General features: G+C 36.6%; 1 protein-coding gene across 1 annotated transcript in view; it reads right to left on the bottom strand.

Moving 5' to 3' along the window:
* The window catches only part of VPS54 (vacuolar protein sorting 54 homolog (S. cerevisiae)), a 107294-nt gene that overhangs the window by 66627 nt on the left and 36464 nt on the right, over positions 1-4203 (bottom strand). Inside the window, exon 5 of the mRNA XM_008589813.1 lies at positions 1364-1398. Within this exon, the coding sequence (XP_008588035.1) occupies positions 1364-1398 (35 nt within the window). The remainder of the gene's footprint in view (positions 1-1363; positions 1399-4203) is intronic.

Raw genomic sequence — 4203 nt, 5'->3', positions numbered from 1 at the left:
TAGCTTATTAATCTTTGCATCCCTAGCCCCTAGCATAGGGCCTAAAATATGGTTTAGTCAATTAATTAATTAATTAATTAATTTCTATGCTATATTTTATTTACTGATCCTTTTCACCTGTATCCAAAAATTAGTATGAATATGATAGGGGAAATCTAACTAGGAATGTGAGCAAATTTTCTAATCCTTGCTTTAGTTTTACAATTAAAGGTATTAATTCAATAAATATTTATTAATTATCTCTTACACTAGGTACTGAGGGGAGAAACAAAGATAAATCATTACATAGGCTCTAATCTCAAGGATCTTCAGTCCAAGGGATGTGATAAAATATGTATACAAACATCTTACTTGTAAGGAGAAGAGTGACAAATGCCTTGGGGTGGGGGAAGTCCTAAATAAAATGGTATAGGAATTTGGCAATGGGGCCAATTATCTTCAGCTGGTAAGAAAAAGAAAGAATTCATGTAAAGTTGCCATTTTAGCAAAAGATTATAAAGGATTAGATATGGGAAGATGAGAGAAAAGTCCTCCAGCTGAAGAAACTGTGCAAGTAAAGCATGAAGCCAGCAAAAAAAGTTTGGCTAAAGTAAAGAATGTGTTAAGATTAGATGGGGAGTGAACAAGAAAGGGCCTCATATTACAGAGCTTGAATTTCATTTTGAAGGAATCAAATAACTTTAAGAATGATTTTCCTCTCTTTTCGTGTCTGCCTTTCATATTTTTGTTTCTTTCTCACCCTAAAGAGCAACTGGTGCAGACCTCTTTGAGCATCTGATGGAAACAATGGACTCTCTTCCCCCCCCCCGCCCAAATGCAACTATTACACATCTCTACAAAATTTTTCATACAAAGAAAATATCTCTCAATAATTTGAAGGTGATAAAATTCTTTTTTAGAATGAGGTGACTTAAACATATTTGTAGGTTTCAGTGATGAGAAAGAGATTGATGATGCAAAAGAGGAAGAACACTGTAAATATATACAATTTGTGTCAATTTAAAACTTTTTTCCATTTAAAAAAAAAAGAGAGAGAAAGATGCAACAAGGTCCAGAAGAGGCAAAGTGGCCCAACTGTCAAAAGACAGCAAAATGAAAGCTGCTTCTAAGGCAAAATTAAAGATCAAATATTAAGGGCTGGCCCCCTGGCGCACTCGGGAGAGTGCAGCGCTGGGAGCCCGGCGGTGCTTCCGCCACGGGTTCGGATCCTATATAGGACTGGCCGGTGTGCTCACTGGCTGAGTGCAGTGCAGGCAACGCCAAGCCAAGGGTTGCGATCCCCTTACCAGTCACGAAAAAGACACACACACAAAAAAGATCAAATATTAAATAGCAATATTCTCATTTTTAAGCTTTGTGTTACCTTAGGTACTTGCTCCAGATCTGTCCTGGATTTATCTATGAAAAAAAGGAAAAGGAAAAATATGACTTTTTAAACTTGTTTTCATTTTACGTCCATCAAATATATTTTGACAGATTCAATATTGTACTGGGTCACAACCAGATAACTACTTAAGTTTCTTCCTTCAATGAGTATCTACAAGCACCTATTGTATGCTTAGTTGTAGGCAAAGCACTGAACAAGACATATGTTTCAAATAATTTTTTGTTTCAAATAATTTTAATAAATTGTATAGCAGCAATGAAACAGCTAAATATATTTCAACTCTTTTTCTAAATGGAGACAGAAAACTTGATGCTATCTTACTAAGTTTTGGTAAGTTTAACACTGAACAAGACATATGTTTCAAATAATTTTTTGTTTCAAATAATTTTAATAAATTGTATAGCAGCAATGAAACAGCTAAATATATTTTAACTCTTTTTCTAAATGGAGACAGAAAACTTGATGCTATCTTACTAAGTTTTGGTAAGTTTAAGGATAACATGGCTACGTAGTTTTAAAAAATGAATTAAATGCTAAAATAGGTATACTATTTTGTATTGTAAAACAACAATATTCTTATTGTTTTAAATATCTACCATCCCATCCAGAATTTATGATCAAAGATTGCTTTGCTTTTTTAAACTGTATTAATTTTCTTCTCGGACATCTTAGTTTGTATCACCTACAAACTTATCAGCAAATGAACCTGCTTTATTCTGCCAATCCAATCTCAGATGAGGTACCACTATCCTCTACACAGCTAACCTTTCTGCACTTGGACTCCATCCCCTCCTGCCTCTTCTGTGAGCCTGCTTCATCAATTACCCTGCCTCTCTCCATATCTTCGACCGCTTCCCTTCTACTAGCTCTTTTATTTCTGCATAGAAACACACTCAGTTCTCTCCAATTTAAAAAAAAAAAAAAAAAGAACAAAAAGAAAAGATAAAACCCAGGGCAGGGAGGCAAGGGAGGCACCTCAAGTGCAAAATGTAAGGAAACACTTACACTTAGGGTTATGTAAATGCCTTTCTTGCCTCATCTAGCCTGGGCCATGAAAAAAATATTCTTCTACTCTGTTCCCTCTAGTCAATATGCTATCTCAAATTTTCACGTCACATCCATACTGATAGTCTGTATTTCTATCTCTTACATTCACTCCTTAATATATAGTATTGAGGTTTCTGTAATCACCACTCCAGTCTAACTGTTTTCCTTAAGATCTCCTAATTGCCAAATCCAAGGAGACTTCTCCACGTACAAATTGATCTAGTATTCTAACCTTTTAGACTAATCATTCTCACTTCTCTAAAACTCTCACTACCTTACATTTCTATGATGGAGTTCTCTCTTGGTTGACTTTCTTATCTCGCTGACCACTTTTTTAGTCTCCTTCACAAGTATCTCATCTATCTGCTCCTTAGATGTGACAGCTTCATAGTGTTCTATCATCAGTCCTTTTCTTCTCAATATTCACAACCTCCCTAGGTGATCCTATTCATGCCCTTGGATTCAACTACCATGTTACTGTCTAGCATATTGTCTATGATGTCTACCATACCTACATCTTCAGCCTACCTCTCTCTTTCCTGAGCTTTGGGTTGCCGAACAGACATGTCCTTCACTGAAACTCTGCAGCTAAACTAGCCTCCGTCTCCTCTAAAAGTCCTCTTCCTATATTGCCTCTTCACTGAATTGTACCTCTCACAAGCCCAAGCAAGAAACCAGGAGACATCTTTGAATCATCTTGCTCCATGATCAGCAAATGACTGGCCATCAAAACCTGTGCCTCAATATCAGAGTTATCTCTCAAAGGCCTAATTTCTTCTCCTTCTTCATCTCCATTGTAACTGTTATTGGAACCACATTACATCTCACATATTACTTCATACCCTCCAACTGTCTCCTTGCCTCCAGTTTTATCATCATTCCATAATTCATTATCCACAAATGTTTTCACAGTGAAAACGTATAATCATGAATCTGATCATGTCTGGTTAAAAATATTTCATAGCTCTATGCTGCCTTTAGAAAAAGTAAAATTCCTGAGCATGGCATACAAGGCTCTTCATAATCTGACCCCTTGCCTATTGCATTAGACTCATCTGTTGCTCACAGTAGAACTAACGTACTAAACTCTTACATTCCTTCAACATGTGACAGGCATACCTCATTTTACTGTGCTTTGCTTTATTGCACTTTTTTGCACATTTTTGCATTTTTTACAAATTGAAGGTCTGTGGCAAACGTGCATCCAGCAATTCTATCAGTGCCATTTTTCCAGCAGCATTTGTTCACTTGGTGTCTTTATGACACATTTTGGTAATTCTTCCAATACTTCAAATTTTTCATGTTTATTATATCTGTTATGTGATCTGTGACCAGTGATCTTTGACAATACTATTATAATCGTTTTGGGGGCATCACAAACCATGCGCAGGTAAGACAGCAAACTTAATCGATAATGTTGTATGTGTTCTGACTGCTCCACCATCTGGCCATTCCCCTGTCTCTCTCCCTCTCCTCAGGCCTCCTGATTCCCTGAGAGACAACAATATTGAAATTAGGCCTGTTAATAACCCTACACTGGCCAGTAAGTGTTCAAGTGAAAGGATGAGCCACACATCTCTTACTTTAAATCAAAAGCTAAAAATGCTTAAGCTTAGTGAGGAAGGCATGTCAAAAGCTAAAATAGGCTGAAAGCTAGCCCTCTTGTACCAGTGAGCCAAGTTGCAAGCACAAAGGAAAAGCAGTTGAAGAAAATTAAAAGTGCTACACGCAAATGCTAAGAAAGTGAAACAACCTTTTTGCTGATATGG

This window comes from Galeopterus variegatus, unplaced genomic scaffold (assembly GCF_000696425.1).
Source record: "Galeopterus variegatus unplaced genomic scaffold, G_variegatus-3.0.2 Scaffold5661, whole genome shotgun sequence".
Taxonomy (NCBI): Eukaryota; Metazoa; Chordata; class Mammalia; order Dermoptera; family Cynocephalidae; genus Galeopterus; species Galeopterus variegatus.
Note: the sequence above shows the minus strand (reverse complement) of the source record. Positions and strands in the feature narration are given on the sequence as shown.